Source organism: Haemorhous mexicanus, chromosome 4 (assembly GCF_027477595.1).
Source record: "Haemorhous mexicanus isolate bHaeMex1 chromosome 4, bHaeMex1.pri, whole genome shotgun sequence".
Lineage (NCBI taxonomy): Eukaryota > Metazoa > Chordata > Aves > Passeriformes > Fringillidae > Haemorhous > Haemorhous mexicanus.
Window position 1 is genome coordinate 73,650,762 of NC_082344.1, and position 22,223 is coordinate 73,672,984.

Genomic DNA, 22,223 nt, shown 5'->3' on the forward strand with positions numbered 1-22,223 from the left:
CTGCTATTGCATTTTCCCCCTAACGCATGCATTAAATACATGTCAGGATCAACTTTACTTTCTCTATTATCCATAGGCTGTTTTTTATCAAACTCACAATTAATTAATTTATTTTTTTTACCCAGAACAGTCTGGTGTTTTTTATAACAGAGTTTATTAGCTGTTTACAAAAGAACCCTGACATTTCCACATTTCAGCTAAAGGAAGGAAGTGAAGAATATATCAGCTAAACAAAACTGAGGGGGATGAGTAAAATAGTTCCAACAGCAATTAGTCAGGGCATTATGTTTGATATTACACACTACTGCAGGAAACATGACCAAGTTCTAAAATATGCAAGAATTCCCACACAATTTCAAAAGATGTTGCTAATACAGTAATTTATCCTGTGTTTTTCCTCCAGATCATTATTGTTATTGAAGTAGAAAATATATATATGGCTGAGGGTTGCAATTGATTATAAACATATATGACAAATTCAAGAAAATTCTTTCATAACAAGAGAATAAAACCAAAGAAATTGTGCCAGACATATGATCTGTATGGGAAATATGTGCCAAAAAATATAGCTGTTTGAATAATATTTTTTTTTTCTGTTTGGTGGCTGGAAAGAAAAATAATCACCAAAAAATTGTGTCAGGTTGATATCAAATAAATTCCTATTGGCCAGATCCAGCCAACTTTACAAATTTGTTGACTTAAAAGTGTATTTCTTATCAGGAAAACGTTGATAGGAAGTATTTCACACAGCTTCTCTCAAGTCCCAGGTTTTTCCAGAATAATTCAAACCTACATTTTTATACTAGATGCATTTCTGTATTTAACATTCCCAATGCAGATTTGTTTAGAGGTGTCAGGAGATTTTGTGCTCAGTTTTATGGATTCATTCAGCAGCTTCTGAGTTGCTCCCCCTGTTATTTTTACATAAACCCACGAGTTTTACCTGCCAGCTTTACCCTTTTTTATCAAGGCTATTTTCTTAGTGTTTAGGTTAGCCTCTACCATCAACCCAAACATTTAATGAGCTGTCTTATTTTTCAGTGCTCTTTTCATTGAAAATTTCTGCCTAGTTTTCATGGAACTGATATTTTGGTGCACCATCCTGCCATTTTTCTGCCCCATATAATCACATGCTGTAAATGCAGACCCAGTTATCAAACCATTATCATCAATTACCTGAGAGCTCCAGCTTCTGAGATATTTTTTGAATTCCTGAAATTTTTCAGGGCACTGACATGACAAAATACATGGTAGCATGTTGTAAAATGGTTAAAACAGCATAACCAAAATATGAGGTGGGGAGTAAAAAAAAAAATCAGATTAAATACCACCCTGCTGCTACCCTTATCATGATCATCCTGCCTGGGCACACCTCAACAAACAGTTTTCTGGGAAGGAGCTTTCCTTTTCAAGGCCAGTATCACAAAATTCTCCAGGCACAAAGTGATTTCCACAAATGATTAAACACTACCCCTTCAGATTATCCATGTGCTCCCAGTAGATCTTCCCTGAAAATGCATCTCACTCCTGTAACAAGGGATGTCAATTGTTGCTTTAGAAAGAGATATTTTTCTATATCTGCATTGTTAAAAAAGAGAATTCCATTGAATTATCTCAGCTCTTGCATGAGCTCTCTGATCCTCTTTTATTCAGAATAACAGATATATCTACAAGGCCAAAAGGCTTGGATTTAACTCACTGAGGAACTGCCAAAGAAACCTGGATTTCCTCAATGCCCATCAGACCAAGTAACTGCAGAGCAGGGAAAAGATTAAGCAGAAACAGAAATTCTATTGCCTGATCAATCAGACGGAATTATAACAATCCTGACAGGTTACAAGCACAGAGGATAATCTATTGTAAGACTCATATTTGTGGGAGCATTTATTTAAAACCTAAAAAAACCAGATCAGAACTAAAGCATCAAGACAGGAGTAGATAAAGATGTTGAAGAAACAGTGATAATTTAGGAAAATACAATGAATTGTTAATACAAACCATTGAAAAACTTCACTATGTGTAAAAAGAGGAGCAGAGACTGAGAGGCACAAAGAGTTCCCAGAAAGTTTGGGGAAATAGGACATTATAAATGTTTTACAAATGCATCCAAGGTAAGTGCTTGGAAGGAAAAAAGGTCCTCACGTTCTGTGATGGTGTTCACAGGGGTCCCAGGATGGGGGAAGAGATGAGAATACTGACTCCATGTTCAGAAGGCTGATTTATTATTTTATGATATATACTATATTAAAAACTGTACTAAAAGAATAGAAGAAAGGATTTCATCAGAAGGCTGGCTAAGAATAGAAAAGGAATGAATAACAAAGGTTTGTCTCTGACTGAGACAGTCTGGACAGCTGGACTGTGATTGGCCATTAATTAGAAGCAACCACATGAGACCAATCCCAGATCCACCTGTTGCATTCCACAGCAGCAGAGAATCATTGTTTACAGTTTGTTCCTGAGGCCTCTCAGCTTCTCAGGAGGAAAAATCCTAAGGAAAGGATTTTCAAAACACAATTTAGAAGATTTGTTATTTGTTTGGTTATTTTGGGAATAAAATTCTGGAATCGCTTTCCAAATTGCTCTTTGATGTAGAGCTTGAAATTTTCTGGATTTTACAGATTAGAAATTGGACTGGAATTAGATTATTGAATACTTAGAGAATTTAAATGGTTACTTATTTTTTCACACTTGGTTTGTCTGACATTCAGCCTAATATAAGCAGGGTTTTAATTGCCTCCTGTTCAGGCTTTTGGTTTGATTTTTTGCTGCTTTAGTCTTGTTTGTCTTTACAGGCAGCCTCCTCCACCTTCCTAGCAAATATCCTGCTCTGCTGCTAAGTGCAGGATCTCATTTATCCTATGAGAAAAATTTAATTGTTTGAAATTTTACTTCTGCCCTGTCTTCTAACACAAGGAAAGGCTCTCTTAGACATCAAGATGAAAAAATAATAATGATAATTATCAAGACAGAGTTGCAGAATGAGGCACAAGCATGAAATTTAATTTAACCAGAAGAACTTCTGGAAGATGATTATTTATATAACAAAGATGTGTTCTTCACTTTGTAATGAAGTTGCTTATGAAATAAGAGTAGAGTTTCAAGCCACAGTACTCTTCCTTTATTTCTCTCTCCTCCACACCTTCTATGAATCATCTCAATAAAGACTAAATAAGTCCCTCTTGTAAGATTCAGATTTCCATTTCTTTATGCACACAAATATAGCTGGGCTTTTTTTATTTTCAAATCTGTATTACAACAAAAAATGTCATGCTTAGACAAGACATGAAGAAGAACACATAAGAGCTTGTTTTTATTTCTCATATTACTGAAGAAAAATTCACACAGGAAGAATGAAAACAAGTATAAAAACCTGTGCAGAAAAAGCTGCAGTGAAAAGGATCAGTGAATAAAAAAAATAGATTTCTGCCTTCTTACTGTAATAACTTCAATTGAAAGCATCTGTATTATTTAGTTGCATAAAGTTATTTTTGTTCTTTTTTTAAAAACATTGAAAAACAATGATGCCATCTAAAACTAGACTTAATAGTGTGCTTACATCTGGTACAGGAAAATCAGTTTTCCAAGGTCTCTGTAATCAGATCATGCTATCTGCTTGTATCTGTAACTGTGTGTGCAACATTTGTAGCTGGTATAATTGAAGAAATCAGAATAAAAGCCCTTGTGCAAAGCACATGATTGTTTCCCAGCAGCCCAAAGGAAGCAAACATCCAAATATGTTGCTGTGCTACCTCAGTCAGATTGTTTTTTAAAACACAAGCATTTAAAAGACAACATATTTTGCTCAATTTTAAAGAATGTGTCAACCATTTTTTAAAGTGATTCAATGATTATCCATCTATATAGATATAGATATATATCTATATTTAATATTCAAACTCCCAATCAGTGTTAGCAGAGTGCATTCACACTCCCACCCAACAAATGGGACAGGAGCCAAAAGGATGGAGCCTAAATTCCTGTATGAAAAATGAATCTAGGACGTGAAAAGCTGTAATAATAATCATCTCTAAAGACAAAAACTGTTGAAAAGGGGTAAGAAAATGTTCATGAGACCTTTATCCCTCCCTCAGAAGGAAAGGGTAGTTTTTAACTGCTTTTTAGTAACTCCTTTTACATGATAGATAAACTTCTAGTGTTTATTTTTCTGGAGGGGATTGCATCCCTGAGTTTTGCAGTGGAGTACCCGAGTTCCTCCCAGAATTCTCAGTTAGAAAATAAAACCTGGCCTGTTGAAGATTTAGAGCTGGTAGCTATTGGTCTTACAACAGCCTAAAAAGGAGGGTAAATCCCAGAGAAATGGGGGCAACAGGAGCTGAAAACAACAGAGCAGTGAGACCACAGAGAAAACCTTGAAATGGCAGATTGAGATGAAGTGTGCTGAGCATTTCTTCAGCACCACTTTTCAGGGGCCAGTGTTCCAAGCCCTGTTTGTCCTCAGTCTCTTTCTAATGACAGTGAAAATCACAAGCATGACTTTAGAATCTCTTCTAATAAAATCCATGTGCACTCCTAACAATGTTATTTTCACTTCCTCCTCTTGGTTGGAAGAAAATCTGAGTTTTCCAGGCATTTCATCCTTCTGGTTCTCACTAAAATCAATGGAAATCTCTTCCAATCCCACGAAACCTCTATAAAAACTGTCCTCCTCAGCTATTCCAACTGCAGGGCTGCAGCTGGCACTTGTTAGCTTGGTCTAGAGCATAAGAAGTTCTTGGAAGTTTATTTTATGGCAATAAAATCAGTTTAGCTATTTAAATGCTGCAAGTAGAGGTCAGCCAAGATGCAGCATGTCCCATCTGTTGTGTTGCAGTTACATGCCAAGAGAGCTTTCCACGCACACAGGATGGAAACAGGAGCATCTTTGATAGACACTGCAAACTGAAATAAGCTTGGGGAACTCAAGCAGGTGAAGATCCACCTGACCATGGGCAGTGGCTCCACCATGTTATTCCTTTGCTGCAGCTTAAAAGAAAATATCAGGGAAGCATATCTGCAGCCTGCATGAGGTGGGAAATGCTGATGCTCCCCTAAGGCACACGTGCCCCTGGCTGTCTCACTTGCAAAGAGACTTGATATGATGGTGTTATTACAAGGGAAGGATTTGATGTAAATGAAGCATTTCAAGCCCTCACCAGAAGGTAATTACATGCACACAACATCCCCTCTGCAAGAAACTGAAAGCAGATTTGGAAGTACACCACAGGAAAGAGCAGCATCTTCTGTGGGAAAAGCTTTTGCCACAGACATGAATTTTGTTATTCCAGAGGTTTCACCATATGCAACTCATCATGACCTGTCTGAAAGACATTTTTTTGCCTCTAATTGTCTAGGAGCCACAGAATCACTGCCAGAGTTGGAGGGGACCCACAAGGATCATCAAACCCAACCCCTGGCTCAGCACAGATGCCCCAACAACACCACCCTGGGCATCCTTGGGAATGGTGTCCAAACTCCCCTGGAGCTCTGGCAGCCTCAGGGCTGTGCCCATTCCCTGGGGAGCCTGGGCAGTGCCCAGCACCCTCTGGGGGAAGAACCTTTTCCTGAAACCCAACCTAAATCCCCCTGACCCAGCTCCAGCCATTCCCTGGGTCCTGTCCCTGTCACAGAGAGCAAGGATCAGAGCTGCAGACCCTGATGAGGTCTGACCCATCTCCTCCAGACACAACAGACCAAGTGATATCAGCTGTTCCTCATCCAGCTTCTCTTCTAGATCTTTCTCCATCTCCACAGCTCTTCCCCTGGATGATTTCTAACAGAGTTTTATCTTAAGTATCAGAAAGCATCCAAGGGAGAGCTGCAAAGAGGGCAGATCCCTACAAAGATGCACAAGGGAGAAAAGGATCTTCAGTCAATGCCTCCCATGTGCTTTGCCTGATTCCTCTACTTTGGGATGACAATAAACACCTTCTAAAACTCCATCTCCTTACTGTGCTGTCCCAGAGGGTACAGACAATAGCCATCTAAAAGGTTAAAGGCTAAAGTTAGGCAAAATTAATTTTGTCTTGTATGTTAGCAAGGTCCTAGCTATTTAAAATTAATCCTGGAAGTCTACCATGTTTACTTTTACTGGCTCAAATATAGTAAAGAGTAGGCTGCATCTAATGGTTTCTAAATACTCAAAGTTTTTTGCTCACTTGTATCAAGTCTACTATTTTAAGTGACATGCAAACAACAAGTCAACCAAAAGTCAAAAGATATTATGGATAAAGTGCAGAAATTGGAACAAGGAGTCTGAAAATCTCACTGATGAACCACTGATAGAAATCACTATGATCAGATCCTTTTTCTCCATCTGCCACAGGTTCACTAATAGGATATTGCCTACAAAATGGAGATCATATTAATGAAATTAAAAAAGCATTTTGAGTTAAAAAAAAGAAAAAAATAACAAAGAAACCAGAAGAAAACACTCCAAAGCCCCAAAACTGATTCAAGACAGACATTTGGTGCTCTTGAGCACTAAAAGGGTTTGAGGCAAGAAGCATCACCCAAAGGGAGCCTGAGCTGTTTTAGTTCTGAGTTCAGTCAGGGCCTGGATTTAGCCCTGGCTGATGGACACTGACACTGTGTCTGTGAAGATGGAGGAAGATTCATCCTTTTACCCCAACCAAGCACCTTGTTCTACAGGTTCACCTACAGCATGCCAAATACCAAAGTCATTTGTGTCAAACATTACAAAAAAGGAAGGAATAAAAATTGCTATTCTGCTTTGAAGGTGTTGGAAAGAATTCTCCTCTCTGAGAGAAAAGACTTTATAAAGGCAGGTAACAACAAAGAATGGGATTGGACTCAGCAAAAACACTGGGGAAAGATCTTTTTGTGTTTCTAACTGTGATGCATAAAAATGATGAATCATTCTGATGATTGCTACCAATTTTGGGTATGTTTGGGTAACACCTCATTCATTTGCAAATCGGGAAATTTCAAAAATGAGGACAGAAATGCAAGTTTCTCAGCAGAACTCTGAGTTTTATTAGAAATAAAACTCAAATAAAAGATGGTTTATGGCCATGATGTGGATGAGAAAGAAGGTAACTTTTGCAGCACAAGGCAAAGACAGAAAGCTGTAAGGTAAGACCAAGGTAAAACTGTACTTGCACATTTGCTCTCAGAGCTCCTGCTGCTGCCTGGCTTTTTGCCATCTCATTCTCTGGACACATTTCAGATGGGAAAACTGCTATCAGCGACTTTCAGAAATGAAAATATATGGTGTGACTCAGGACTGCCTCTCTAATGCAAAAAGGGATGGAAGGAGGAAAAAAAAGATTTTTACCTGGGGTGGAAGGGGGAAATAATGAATACTAGAATATTATAGTACATTTGAAAGATTCATTAACCTCAATTTTTAATTGAGCAGACAGTAAATAAAGGACTGACTGGAAATAATCAGATTAAATTAATGATTTATGGTCTTAAAGCTTTTATCTGTTAGGCTTTTGAAAATCATCTGTCAGAAATGAGTGTAATTAATACTTACATTGATGTAGAACCTTTTGTATAATGCTGCCAGTGATCTGTTCCTCCTATTTATTTATTTACCAGTATCCACTGAAATGGCAGAGACTGCTGGAATACTGAGATATTTGTGTGCAAGCCAAGGTACAAAATTTCATCTGCTCTTGCTTTCTCTTGCATAGACTGGGAAAGTGAAGTGTTGCAGCTTCCTATTTCTGTTATTTAAGTTTTTTACTTCTTTAAACCAGTGGGTGTTCAGGTAACTCAGTGATTAGCTGCAATTCCATGCATGATTTGAGGTTTAATATCAATATTGTAAGATTGTATTACAAGATATAATATTGTACATATATATAAAAATTTATAATATTGTATTATAATTAATATAGTACAATATTGTAAGAACTGTGGTCAGTAGCAGCTATTCCTACCTACACTTCAATTTTTATAATGTAAACCAACAAGATGACCAAACACTTTTGTTCAAAGGGATGTCCTTTGACACTGTCATTACCTGAGAGGGGTCCCACAAAGCCTCAGTGATTCTCCTCTCCTGTATAAACTCTACAACTATATTGGCATCCCAGTAAGAATAATAATCCCTGTGAGGACTGAGTCAAATAAGGTATTATTATTCCTTTTTTCTCATTTCTCCCTCTCCTTTTTAAAATTTTCTTTGTTCTACTGTTAATACTGCTGCCTTCATGTTCTTTCTGACATTGCAGCAAGAACAATTCCTGTAACAAAAAAGTACCCATGGCACTTTCAGTCATGTCACAAACAGTGGTTTCAGATCTTATGGCTGCTCTTAGCTGCTTCTTTGGCCATGATAAATCCAAATCTTGATATTTCCAAATCCCCTGAAGCCCTGAACAGTACAAATTGTGTTTTGGGAAGGTAACAGCTGATGTGCTGCACACTCTGCATAGCTACAATCAAAACCTGTCCTTATTTCATTACAACTAAAAGAAAAACTGGAGCCCATGGATTGGTGCCCCAAAGGGCAGGATATGAAATTACAGACCAGGAGGAGACAGCAGCACCTCCATTTCTGGCTCTGTGATGAAAGGTTCTCACAAAAAGCAAAGCAGTGACTTGCCTCTGTCACCCAGATGTAATGACCCCATCATCAGGGTGATGGCAGCAGCCTTTCAGCTACTCATCCTTCACCACCAAGACCTGAATCCTACAAACCTTTTGACTGCTGGAAGTGCAGCTGTTGATAAAATCTGGACTTTTCCTCCCTTCTCTATCTGGTGCTTTTCCAAGCATGACACATTGTAAGGAGATTAAGGCTTACAGAACCACTTTTCCTCAACTTTTGAAGTCTTGGAAGCACTTCAGGATCATCAAAACAGGAGTTTTATAACCTGTGTACTGTGAAACTAAACTTACTGTTGAGATTACACTTTCATGCTAAAATCCTTTTTAAGGCTACTTAAAAGTTCCTTAAGAAGTTGTCCTCAGGCTGAAGTTGCTGCTGCCTGCTCTGAGGCCGTAGGAAAAACTTTCTGGGACTTTGAAGAAAATCCACTTAATTGTTTTATTTGATTTTCAGAAGGCCAAGCCTGGAAATAAAGCAGTGAAACCAATGATTTTTTCAGGCTAAGCAATGGAGTCAGTCCTCCTTTATTACCATCAATATTTCATAAAACTTTTTCTAGTGCAGCCTGATCCACACCCTTGCTATAATGTTATTCCAGCAGAATAGTGAGGTGGTTGGTTTTATACTTGAGAAATTAATTAAGGTAAAGAATAAATTTTCAAACACTAGGGAGATTTGTTATTAGGCTTATGGTATTTTACTCTGTAATATCTAGATATTTTCTGAATGAGCTGGCTGCTCTTTAATTTCATGAGGCTTTCCAACATGTCTTCTGCTTGATACTGAGCTCAACTTTTCACTCTCAACTTTTCACTCTCAACTTTTCTAGGATAATTCTGACTAAGAATAATTTCTTTCTAGATCCATATGTACATGACATGACAAATTTTCTTCTTGAATCCATTAGTTGTCAATAAGAAAAAAAAAAAAAAAGAAAAAAAATTCTAGCCCCATATGTGCTTGACATTCAGCAGCAGCATTACAAGCAGGTGTGAATAAATTCACTGAAAATTCACCTTAAAACCTTCTTTTGCCCCGGCAGCTCTCCCAGATCACCATTTCTCACAGCCTGCTCTGTGTCCATCCATACCATCCTCCTGATTTCTAAAATTTCCCTCATGCAAGTCTCTAGCAAAGGCTTCCAGTGAGAGATATTTTGCCCAAATAACAGCTGTCCTGGGGGAAACCAAGACATGGTTTATCTGACTCTACCAATTATCTTCAGGATCTGCTTTGACAGGAAAATACTTTAAAGCTGCACAGGCCATTCAAGGCTGAGACTAGTGGTGTCAAAACACAACAACAACAGTTACTGAACCAACCCAAAATGGCACAAGGTGCTTTTTATCCTGAAAACACCTGGGATTCTAAGAAAACACACAGAAGAAGCGATGTGGGATAGATCTTTGTGGTTGTGGTAAACCACAAGGCTTGTTAGAATCCAGCTAATGGGAAACACCAGGGTAAAATCCACCACTGACTCCCACACTGCATCAGCTGAAGCAGCAGAGACACTCCAGTGCAGTTCCTGTGTCCCTTGATACTGGGATTTAGATGCATATTTTGTTCTGGATTAATAAATTAACAAATCAGTTTTATTACTCAGTGGTCTGTATCTAAATATTTGACATGTGGATTTTGCTGGCAAAATCTTTTTATAGCAAAACTGCTGTAACTTTTGTTGAAGATCATGGGATTTCTAGATAAAGGATTGCAATTTCTTCTGCATCAGTTCAAAGCTCCATCATTAAACATGCTGCTCTGTGCTCAAGGCTTTGACATGTATTTTCTCTGGATATCTGCTAATTTTTGAGAAGGTCTGAATGCTCTCCAGTATTTCTGACTGACTATTTTCCTGTAAATGATTTTTTTTTCAGTTTCCTCAGAAGTACTTACAGCTTTTACTGGACTTTCTGACTTTGTATATAGTTCTCCCCCTCCATTCCTGCCCTGAAATGGCTCAATTGTTAATGACAATTCCCTTTCTCTACAGTAATTAGAGCTGTTTGTTTAATTCCCATTTTGCTGTGACTTTGGAAAAACAGTGTAGATTCCTGTACTTCACCCTTTCATTCCCCACCATTCCCATGATTTCCCTTACACTTTGTGCTCTAGGACAGGCTCTTTAATTAAGCCCTTACAGTGTAAGATGCTCATGTAAAAGCACAGGGCTAATATTTAATGACTGAAATAGAACCCTGCTAACACATCACAGCACAAAGGCCAAGATGCTAAACTTTTTACAGAGTAATAAAATGTTAACCTGCCTTCAGCAGCCAAAATGTATCCAACACACAGGTTTGAGAAGACACATTGAGGTACCCATTTTAAAGAAACACAAGAGAAAAACAACAGTTCTGGTTAGGGCACAAATAAAACATTGCACCAAACAGGATATGAGAATAAAGAAATAAAGAATGAGGGTAATTAGGTGGGGCTGTATAGAAAATATCCTTTTTGAACATCCAACATGCCAGATTTTGCACTGCACCATGGTTACAAATTCAAACAACTGCTTGGAGGAGCTAAATCTTTAATTAATGCAGTTGGTTCATTAACAGAAGTACCAAGTGCTCTTGATTGTATTAATAACAAGTTATAAATCACAGAGACTGGGGTGTGATCAGACTGTATGGGATTGTAGGCATAAATGGATACTAGAGTTTGTAGGAGTCCTGTTATTTTGGGAAAATATGAATCACACAGCTCAGAGCATGATCAGACTGAAGTGAGTCCCCTGCTCAGAGGGTGTTATTCACTAGAAGAATATTTTTTTAATATTACTGATTAAAAAGGGAGTAATTTGATTGCATCTATTTTAAAGAGGCCTAAAATAAACATGGTTAAAAGTTAATTATCAAAAAAATCAGATAACTGGAAGATATTGGGGAATTATTACAAATAAATTTCGCTGCAAGGAGATAACCAAGTATTTCTCACGAAAATAAGTAATACAGAACACACAGAAATGTAAAAGGATTGCAGAAAAAATGTGAAGAAGTGGCTGCATTACACTTTTGTTGATAGGAAATCCTCCAGCATTTTTTTCCGATGAGTAAAACCACATGATAAATCATTTCTCAGCAAATGATGACCTCTAGGAAATCAGATAGCAGAACCAGCCCAGCACTGGCTTTATGTTTACAGTCCCAAAGCTAAAAATGCTTTCAAGTTGGCATGGGGGACTCTGCAGCAACTTCCCAGTTAGCATTTTTTCAAATTTATTTTTTAATCTTGTACTCTCCTGGGGAGGAAGAAAACCATCACCATTACCCACAAGTTGCTAACTTCATGTAGCATTTAATTCTTATTTACATCACAGAAATATCTGTGAACAAATAAAATCATCCTTCAACCCTTCTGGTGTTGCTGTGAAATGTAAGAGTGCAGCAGTCGAAGAAAAGAGGGACACATGAATAGAAAAGGGTTATTCAAGAGAATGGTACCAGTCTCACTGCCTCTGGTGTGCTTAGGTAGGAAGAAATTTTGGGAGCAGAGTTACATTGCCAAAGTAGCCATGAGATAAGGAAGCTCCTCCCCTTTCCAGCCATCCTGGATTCCTTGGTTTCACTGGAAACCCACCAAGGGCAGATGTTGAGGGATCAGCACCTGCTGTAGCCAAGTTCTCCAAGTCCAATTGTTTGATTTCCCCTCTATTTCTGTGTCAGCAATGCAGTTCAGAGATCACAGCCTCTGCAACTGCTCCCTTGCTGAGCCTTGGAGATGGAACCTCATGTCCTGGAGGCAGTGCTGGCTTCTGGACAAAACCAGTCTTGACCATGCAGCCACTGAGTATTTACCTCCTTCAAAAACCTACCTTCTTCAGAGACACCAGAGGCTCTAAAAGTCACAAAGCAGCAGCTGTTTCTGTGTCTCACCTTGTCTAAGGCACTTGGATTCCATTTCAGCATTAATTGAGACACCAGAAGATGAAGCTGGCATGGATCCCAGTGGAGTACCAATATCCAGTGGGTAAAGTCAGTCAAAAAAGCAGGATAAAGAGTTCACCCATAACACTGTATTATCAGAAGGTTTTACCCTGAAAGAATGGCAGCTCATTTTGCCTCAAAGAAGGACAAACACATGAGATCTGGCTGCAGGAAGGACTCAGGAACCTCACTCAGAGTCCAAACTCCTCATTGTCTCACTGCAAGTAAGTGGACTTGTGGTTTTAGCTACATCAGTACAGTCCTGATGTTTACTAGGAACTAGGAACATCTGCTGCACACACAGCAGAAAGGTCTGGGATGGAAATTAAAACTGAGCAGATGAAACACTTGGACACAAAGGTAGCTCACAGCTTTAATTTCAAATAAAATCTCTCAACTTGAATGAAGAGCTTGAATTAAACTAATCTATGACCTTCTCAACACTCCTTGATTAGAAGCAAGGATTACCACTTCCTAAACTGTACTTCTTATCTAGCTTAAATGTCAGCTAAAAGAAAAAAAGCAGAGTAAAAGCTGATCAGCCTGTAAGAGTAATCCCAGGGATGGACACATTTTCCAGGATGCAAGCTGGATGCAGAAGCTATGACAGAATATTGACCTTTCTCTCCATCATCAGGAGCCAACAGCTAGGTGTGTACTCTGATGAAGCAGCAGTGTGCCCTTAAACAAAAAAAGGAACAGAACATGTCAAGCATGTGTGAAAATATCAGCAGGAACACTCTTTGCTCCTTGAACTGAAGTTGCAGAAATAAATGAGCCAATTTTTTTTCCTTAGGCTTCTTCCTCTGGGTTCTGTCTGTCTTAAATTAAAATCTGTCAGTTCATGAAGTTATACAATATTTACAAAAGCCCAAAGAAAGCACTGTCACCTATTCCTTCTGAAGGCCACCAGTGCCTCCTGGAAGGTGAACTCCCAGCACTGCATTGCCCTCAGGTGCACTGCAGAGTTACACAGATGATCTCCACTCCCCAGGAGAAAGGCTAGCTTTGCATTTCTTATGAAGCAAATACTCTTTGTGGTTTTCTGAGAGCTATTTCTGGAAAGAGAAAAACACTGGTTTGGATATTGGTTCTGTTAGTGCTGATGTAAATTGAGATTAAAGCCATTGTTGACCACCAGAGTAAAATCTTCTTTCACAATTTTGCTCCTTTTCTCTCATTACCAAATGAGCTAAGAAGGGGTCACTGAGCAGGCCCAGCTGCTTGTTTTGTGGGCACTGCACACTGACAATGGTTTTTTCCCCTCCTGTCTTCAGTATGCAAACCTGTTTCCAAATTTAGGATGGGTAAGATTACAATCAGTCTGAACTAGGGAGCTCCAAATAATACAATTCTTAGAAAATGAAAAGTAGCCTGATTTGTGTCTCATAAAGAACTTCAAGCTCTTTTCTTCTCCTTTTTTTTTTTTTTTTGTAAAATTGAAAAACCCTAAGCCCCTAAGTGCCCCAAAGTAACCCCATTATCCTCTTCAAAGTGGCAATTACATGGAGAAAATTAATAAAGGCTCCTGCAAACTTAATGGACAGAGACACTAGAAACCAAAACCAGAATGGTTCTGTTAGATTTCATCTGCTACAAGTTAGCACCCAACCTTATGATATTACTGATGTGCTTTCACCATAATATCCACTTTAAAGCACCATAAACCATTGCCTAACTCAGTTCTCCCACTGGCCAGGTGTTCTTACAAGACAACTTTGATTATTTGTCGTGTCTCTAGAAATCTTTTAATTTTTTATGAGGTGAAACAGACAGATCCATGTGGGCTCCACAAAATTTTTCCTAAAAGTCAATTAAAGCAAAAGTGGTAAGGGACTTTTGAAAAGTTGATTTTTAAGTGCTTTAAATATGGTGCTTCATCAGTTCATACTGAAGAATAAAACACCCCTTCATTCAGGTTATGTTGGAAATAAGAATAATGCAAATTAGTTTAACTCTTGTAAATGTTCACTGACCACCAAAAAGGTGAAGCATTTCCATAAAAGCATTAAAACTCCTCAAAGTGAAACAACTAGTAGGAATCTCTTGGATTGGCACCCATCCTTTTGAGAATGGAAACTTTGATCCAATCCACTATAATTTGAATTCCAGCTGAACAGCCTGCTACCATGGCTCTTAAGAGTTTACTGGATGCTGAATTTCATCTACCAGGAAAACCTGTTAGATTTGTTAATTTAGTATTTCAAGAAACAATCCAGTGGACCAATAGTTAAACCAAAGAACCTTTAGTAAACAGAACAATGAAAATTAATGAATTAGCTTCCATATAGTGCTTTGAGAGATGCATTGAATAAATCTGAGCTGATTTATCAGTCAGGTGCCTTTGTGTGGTAGAATTGTCTGTCATTAACCTTATGCTATTAATGAAGGTGCTTGGGTAGAGAAGTTAAATGACTTCCCAAGGTGACATCTGAAGTTGGCATTACAACTCAGGCATTTCCTTTCAGTTATTGGAGATAATTTCTTAAAAAACATAAAGGGATTCCTGATGTAAAGATCATGACCTGGAAAGGCACCATCATTTCTCTAACCTCAGTTTCAGAAGGCAGAAAAAAATTTGAGAAATAGCTGTGAAAAAAACATTTTAAGGAAAAGAGTTACCCATACAAGCCTGAACTGGTACCATCTAAATTCTGGTTTATTATATTATTATGATTTACCCCCAGAATCTGTCTGAAAATTTGATTTATTTTGTATGATTTACACTACAGTTAAGTGACACCTCACTCTGTGTTTCCAACAAAACCCACAGACAAATCTAGTTGTCAGTGAATGTCTCAAAAAATGACAATCCATCCTTGTTGTTATTAATTTTATGGTAAGAGGTAGGGAAGGGAAAATATTATATAATGAAAATGGCTTTTGAGAGAAGATTTAAATATTCTGCACTATGGACTATAAAAGAAACTTAACCTCCTTAAGGCTCAAGCTGACAAAATATACTTTTAAAAATTGGCTATGCAGAGAAAATTCTGCCATTTGTATTCAACAAATACCAAGGAGTGCAATTTTTTTTCCCCTCAGGATGCAAAAATGCAGGTTTCACGTAAAGAAATATTAAAACATGTACTATTTTTGCCTGACCTTTTGACAGGCTGTCTATTGAGCTTGGTAGGACATCCAAGAAATTCAGATTGGGATTTCAAACTGAATGATTAATACTACAGACTTTTCACAGTATTGAACTGGCAGTGCCAAATTCCTCTACCATGAGCAAGTGCAACTCCACGCCTTTCAGCAGAGCTGTGTTTGCATATCTTAGCAAGCAATTCTGGCCCCGTGCCTGGGAAAGCATCTTACATTTCATAGTCACTTGATTATGGCTCATCTTTAAACCACACTTCACTATTTGCAAGATACTTGACCCACAAAACCAGAGAAGTCCATCTGCTAAGGTTCCATTGTGCATCAGTAAGTAAAAATGATGAAACTATCTGAAGTGCAAAATCCAGTATAAAAGGGACATAAATACATTCCAAATACGTATTTGTTTCTGCAGACTGATGAACTTGAAATTTGGGGTTAAAAATTTCACTTGCACTAGAAATGTGTTGCTTCAAGATGCTTTTTACCTGAACCAGAAATAGTTCTTACTACTGAAAGGGCAGGATCCACCTAAAGGAACCCATCCTTAGAAAAAAAGTAAGAATGCACCCACAAGCCAGTACCAGCTGTCACAGATATACAGGATTAAATTAAGAATCTGCTTCTGATAGTCTGGAACGACCTAAATGGAATAAAAATATTAGGTATTAGCCTTGAGACATCTATTGATACCAAAATTGTTGGGTTTTGGTGGGGTACAAGCTAACCACATGTCAAAAATCATTAACCAACCTCCAGTTTGGTCTAAAATACAAATCTCATGTAAAGTTAGGCTTGTAAAACCAAGACTAAATAATTGAAACTGTGCAATTTTTTTGGTTTCATAGAATCACAGAATGCCCTGGGTTGGAGGGGACTTTAAAGTGCATCCAGTGCCACGCCCTGCCATGGGCAGGGACACCTTCCACTGTCCCAGGTTACTCCAAGGCCTGTCCAACCTGGCCTTGGACATTTCCAGGGATGGCACAGCTTTTCTGGGGGCATCAGAGTCTCACCATGCTCACAGTAAAGAGCTTCCTCTTAAGAATAAACCTAAATTCTCCCCCTGACAGTTAAACAGCATTACAGTTATTTCTTCTTCCCATTAAAGTTGTGGGTTTTTCTGGCAGGGAGTTTTTGGCTTTTTTTTTTTTTTTTAACTACACCCCTAAAAGGTATTTTTCCTCCTTTTATGCCATTACCTCTTATGATATTTTTAAAATATACACTTAGCTATTTTTAACTTTTTTAATAATGCTATTAGACCTGTCATTGCAACACTTTTCTGCAAATCTGTGGAGGATGTGACTGCTATAACACTAACCCCACATATGTTCACTGCATATAAGCCTACAACTCCCCTGCCACTATAATATAACTATGAACAAACACTGTGGAGGGGTTTTCCATTTGTTTGGGGTTTATTTTCCCTCTCTTTATACACCTACCAGCTATTTCCTTTTTCATTGCCACAGCTCCAGTCACAAGGAGGCAGCAATAAATCTTTGCATGTACACAGGGGCTGGGAGGGAAGGTTGCTGACAGCCCTGTGATCCTCTTGCAGACAACAGCAATAAACCTTACTGGATTCAGCACTGTACAGAAAATTTAGACCCCCAAGACCTTCCTTCAGGCACCAACAAGTTAAGTACTATAGCAAACACCTGGTTTCCAGAGCAGAATGAGGTACCTTGACTTCCTGCTTGGTACATGGCAACAATGACATGCTCCAAAACATCTGAAAACACACACCCACTGTAAAAAACCACCCAGACACTTATTTTATCAGGGAACTATCCAGGTTTAGTCAATACTAACCAAGAAACCCTCACTCTTGGCCTCAGCTCAGGCTCTACAGAATTAGTAAGAGTCCTGCTCTAACAGAAGACGTTCAGATATGGAGCTCAGTACCTGTCAGATCAGTAGTTCCCTAATTGCATTTCCCTTTGCTAAACAGCACATTGTGTGACAAGAAAATATGTTGCAGAGGGGCTACAAAGCCTTCAAAACATTGCTAGTGCAGAAAAATGCCACACAATGATACGGAGCAAATCACTGGCTTATATTTTTCTTAAAAAAAAAAAAAAAAGCACTTTTCATAGTTCTTGGCTTGTTGGAGGGCAAACCAAAATGAACATTATCATAATTTTATTAGATGTCCATTCCACAAGTATCCAAGGTTTTGATCATTATACTTTATACTCCTCATGGCAGAATAAAGCTATTTCAATATCATCCCTGAAGACTTGTCATTATCACTGGTTGACTTTACAGAGTGTCTCTTCAGAAAGGGAAGGTACTATAAATATATATATATTTATATATGAACTACAGACTTTTCACGACCATGCTCTTAAGGCTGTGCCTCCTCTGTAGATCCTTTGCCCTGTTCCAGTTCAGACTGACAAATAATTAAGTCTAGAGCAGTCCTTTGCCAGGACCAGATTGTGAAGCACTGATTTGGCTTTTTACTTAATAGACATTCAGCTCAATTGTACTGTTAGTGAAGCTGAACTGAAATTTAATTCTTGTTGCTCCTGTCTTTTGACAAACTGCTGCAAACCCCATTTCTAACATGCCCAACTGCTTTCATGAACCACTGAAACACAGCACGTTCCTCTGCCCATCATCCAAACATTTCCGGGGCCATCACTGGCATAAAGTTGACCAAAACTCCTGAAACAACACCTCTAACATTTCTCCCAGTCTAAAACTTTTCCTGCCTCCCCTGGAGGTGCCAGATGGAAATCTGGCTGTGTCAATAAGGTCACTTACTGTTGGAACCCAGGACATCCCTCTGGCTGTCCTGGATGGCTCGAGCCCCTGCCAGGGGGCTCAGAGACCCTGGCACAGAGCCCAAGACCCCTGTGCCTTTGATTTCGACCCATAGAAAAAAATTGCCAACATTATATGAAGAATTACAAGCCACAAAAGTTTAAAAAGAATGATAGTTACTTTGTCACAAGGTGAAAAGTAGAATTTTGGGGTTTTTAGAATGGGGGCTTGAAGTCCCAAGATAAAGGAATTTGGGTGTGTTTTGTCCTTCTTTCTCCTTCTTCCTAGCCTCCATCTTCTAAGTGATGGTGGCACTTTTAGATTAAAGTAGGAACACACTGTCTAACATAAGTGATAGGTATTGAGATATTATTGTAAATATTAGACACACAGTTTTTAGTATAAAAAGGCAGTCAGAGGACCCCAACCCGACCTGCCAGACAAACCTTGGCAGGTCAGAGACAAAACGTTATAGAGAACAGAAAAATAAACAACCTTGAAAACCAAACCAAAAAAATCCTAACTCCTTCTTCCGTTGCTGGGCTGGGAAAAAAAAAAACCTCTCTGACACATCTGGAGGCCAGCCAAAAGCACAAAGACACCAAGAACTCACCTCCACCAACTTGTTGGCGTGTTCGCGGAAGACCTGAGCGTATTCCTTCACTTCCTTCTCGTTGCCGCTCTTGGCGGCCTCGATGAGAACCAGCAGCGGGACGTTGGTCTCCAGGAAGGAATCTGAGATGTGATCCATCACTGCCTTGCGGAGCTGTGACAAAGGACAGCAGAGCAGTAAATAAAGGACATTTATCAGCACACCTTCCCACTGCTCATTGTGAAGCGCTGATGTTTGTGTCTCGCAGCGTTATGTGGGAATTTGGATTTTTCTGCTTTCTTTTCCTCAATATTTCCAGCAAGCAAAATTAAAAACTTGAGGGCCCAGGCTCTGCAAAGCCCTCCTGGGATTTGTGCTGACATACACCTAATCCTACTGGCCTGAATGGATCTGTACAGAATGATGGTGATAACTCATGTAAGACACAGCAAATTGATGAGAATTGAAAGCTCCACACTACTTGAAAAAACAGTTCAGCTTGCTAAAAAGCCAAATATGGATTAAGGAGCTTAACTCCAAGCAACCATTAAAAAATATTAGCCTGAATATTTCTAAGCCTTCTCTAATTCCTCCAGTGAATAGTATTCCATGCAATAATTAATATTTTGTGTAGCCGACGCCTTGTGCTTTGTATTCCCATTTGAATAGCTCCAAGAAGTATAAACAGAAAACCTTTTTAGCATTTTCCAGGCAGATTAGGAAATATATTCCAATTTACTCTAAAGGAAGAAAGAAACACCTCACAAGTTACTGAAGATTTAACACCTGTTAGTCCCTAAAAACATCTATTTGAAACAATATTACTGTCAAAATGATGTCACTCAACTCTTTTCCACCTTGCTAATGACCACTAATTAATGTCAGACTTCTCCAAAATTTGAAAGACAGCCAGAAAGATGACTGAAATCTTAAATAATTCTTCCTGGAAGCTTAACTGCTCTATGGGACTGTGGATCAGAAACATCTTGATTATATTTTCTTCAGCTTTTGGATTGTTAAGAATGAAAAACTGTGGACTCAAACAGAAGCTAGGAGCTATTCAGCCTGGAGGCTTGGGTACCCATTAGTCTCCTTAAATCATGCATTTTTAGTTAGATGAAGCATCCAGAGAGGTAATTTTCTCTATTCTGAGCCCAGACAAGAAAGCTTTAGCTAGACAAGGTGCCATCAAAACACCCAATCACACTGAAAACTGGCCTATTGTCAGACATTGCAAATACACAATCCAAGATGCATTTGCTGTTTGATGACAGCAATTCTCAGCTCTATTTGAATAAGGAGAAAGCTAAGTTTGAATATTTTCCTTCATTCCCTGAGTGGTGCTGTAAAAATAAGCAAAGCAAAATAGCATATATGTGCTTGTAGGAGGCATTCATTTTATTTCCATCACAACTGAAGCAGTCAACATATTAAGCAGTTCTCAATTCTCCTTAAAAATTAATTCTACTCAGATTCAACCTGGAAAGTTGTTTTTTTTTTCTACTTTCAAAATGATTAAAGGCACTCAGAATAGCTAACTCAGTAACACATACAAACAGGGGGAGGAAAGAAGACAAAAAGAAGAAAGGAATCATCTATCAGAGACCTGCCAACAGTTTGGAAGCTGGTGTGTGTTTGCTACCACCTATTACATTTCCATCTTGTACTCTTTATTTTTTTCTCCCATCAATCTGCTGCTCTCCACTTGCTGACTCTTATTTTATTCCTGCATTAAAAGCTCTTTCAGACCATGCTTTGGGTCTATTTGCACAGCATCTCACACAATGGGACCCCAATCCATGAACAGTTTTCATAGGTACCATCTCAATATAAATAACAATATTGTTCCAAATACATCAAAACATTGCAAGAAAAAAGAAGAAAAAATGTTCTAAGATGCTCAGTGTCAGAACAGTGCAGCAGCACAGCACCCTGCATTCCATGGTTGATAGATTTCCAGTCAGTATTTATTAAAAAAAAACAACTTAAGAATTCAGACACGGGTTAGGGTTCTTGGGGTTGCTCTGTGAAGGACAACAGGAGTTTGACTCGATGATCCTTGTGGGTCCCTTCCAACTCAGGATATTCTGTGACTCCCTATTAAATCAGTAGTTGCACCTATAGCCAGCATTAAGGGAGAAATAGTGCCAGAGAAGGTGCATCATAAATTTGCATAATTCTCCTCTGCAGACATCCATTTCCCAGAGCTTGCTGGCAAACTCAGATCAGATGCCTGATTTGTGTACTCATGGTTAGACTTTGACGTCCATTGTACCAATAAAGGCCAAATGGAAGCATTTCCAAAGGAACACACCAAGCTTTTAAAAATCCCACGTGGCTTCCAGCTCATTCTCACTGAAAGCGCCTTAAAAAATTCCACTAGCTCAAGTTCAGGATGTGCCAGTGAAAACCTGCTGTCCACTGCACTAAAAAAACTTACTTTAAATGATAAATGAGCACCAACACTTTCCTGTTTGTGTCCTGCCATGAGGAGGGATCTGTTCCAAAGGCTTGTATTTATTCAATGAACGAGAACTCAATTTTTAATCCAAGGTAATGTGCTGTTATGGATCAGGTTATAACAATATGCCCCATGGAACTGTAACAGCAGTCTCAGGATGGTCAAGTAAGCAGCTTATTTTATTTTCATCAGTGTTAAATATCTTCAGCTTACAACCACATACCAGAAATCAATAAAAAGGACAGCAAGAGCATCAGCTAACCAGCAATTTGGGGTTTACCATAGTAAATATACAGCAGAGCTTTTTCTGAATCAAAAGGAATGAACAAAATGGATATCTTGTTTCTAATGGTAACTGCGTGTTGGGCTCTGAGGTTCATAATTGCAGCAGCTGAAAAAAAGCATCTGAACTCAAACTGTCACAGGTTTAATAAATACAAAATTAATACATTCTATTTTTCTTCTGCTGTGTTAATCATAGATGTCAGTAGAATATTTCTGGCCCCTCTTGTAAACAGGCACTATAATTTCTTTAGGAATTTGTTATCTGAGTTTTTGGATGTCCTTGCATTGAAGTTGATAGGTAGAGTTAAAGGGTTTTATGCACACAGGAGACCACAAATTTTGCCATCCTTCACCACAAGCTGTAAAGAATGACTTGACAAAATCATTTGTTAAATGTGACAGCAGTATGAAGGCAAGACATTCATCCAAGAGCTCAAATGGATACATGACAAGGTAATATTAATGGCACCAGACAAGACATTTAAAAGTCCT

The 22,223-nt window shown here is 38.6% G+C and overlaps 1 protein-coding gene across 4 annotated transcripts in view; it reads right to left on the reverse strand.

Moving 5' to 3' along the window:
- CTNNA2 (catenin alpha 2) overlaps positions 1-22,223 on the reverse strand; it is a 469,832-nt gene that overhangs the window by 82,957 nt on the left and 364,652 nt on the right. For all 4 annotated transcript variants that reach the window (XM_059845428.1, XM_059845429.1, XM_059845432.1 and 1 more), the window contains one exon: positions 19,007-19,159. In XM_059845428.1, the coding sequence (XP_059701411.1) occupies positions 19,007-19,159 (153 nt within the window). The remainder of the gene's footprint in view (positions 1-19,006; positions 19,160-22,223) is intronic.